Below are 339 nucleotides of genomic sequence, written 5' to 3' on the forward strand. Positions count from 1 at the left end.
AGATGAGCACAAGGCTGCCGGCGTCCCGACACCGCGCTGGAAGTGCCATGGCTGCGGCTCCCATCCAGGAAGACCAGAGCCCTGGGGCTGGCAGAGCATCCCCGCGTGGGGGCCGATGGAGAAGGGGATGGGGTATAAAACCAGCATCAGTTTTATACCTTGGCCTGAAAGACATTCAATTCCAATAATCTTTCCCAGAGTGATCCTGCTGCTGATGAACGCTTTCGACCTGGAGGAAGGTTCTTTAACAGCAGACAACCTCAATGAGATGAAAGACTACCTCATGGCCACCCACCCGCAGGAATACGCGCAATTATTGCCGCAGCTTAAAAACTGCAG

General features: G+C 54.6%; 1 protein-coding gene across 1 annotated transcript in view; it reads left to right on the forward strand.

Moving 5' to 3' along the window:
* The window catches only part of SLC6A20 (solute carrier family 6 (proline IMINO transporter), member 20), a gene marked incomplete at its 3' end in the record, with an annotated part of 11,389 nt that overhangs the window by 9,362 nt on the left and 1,688 nt on the right, over positions 1–339 (forward strand). Inside the window, exon 7 of the mRNA XM_009575622.1 lies at positions 199–339. Within this exon, the coding sequence (XP_009573917.1) occupies positions 199–339 (141 nt within the window). The remainder of the gene's footprint in view (positions 1–198) is intronic.

Source organism: Fulmarus glacialis, unplaced genomic scaffold (genome assembly GCF_000690835.1).
Source record: "Fulmarus glacialis isolate BGI_N327 unplaced genomic scaffold, ASM69083v1 scaffold10694, whole genome shotgun sequence".
Classification (NCBI taxonomy): domain Eukaryota; kingdom Metazoa; phylum Chordata; class Aves; order Procellariiformes; family Procellariidae; genus Fulmarus; species Fulmarus glacialis.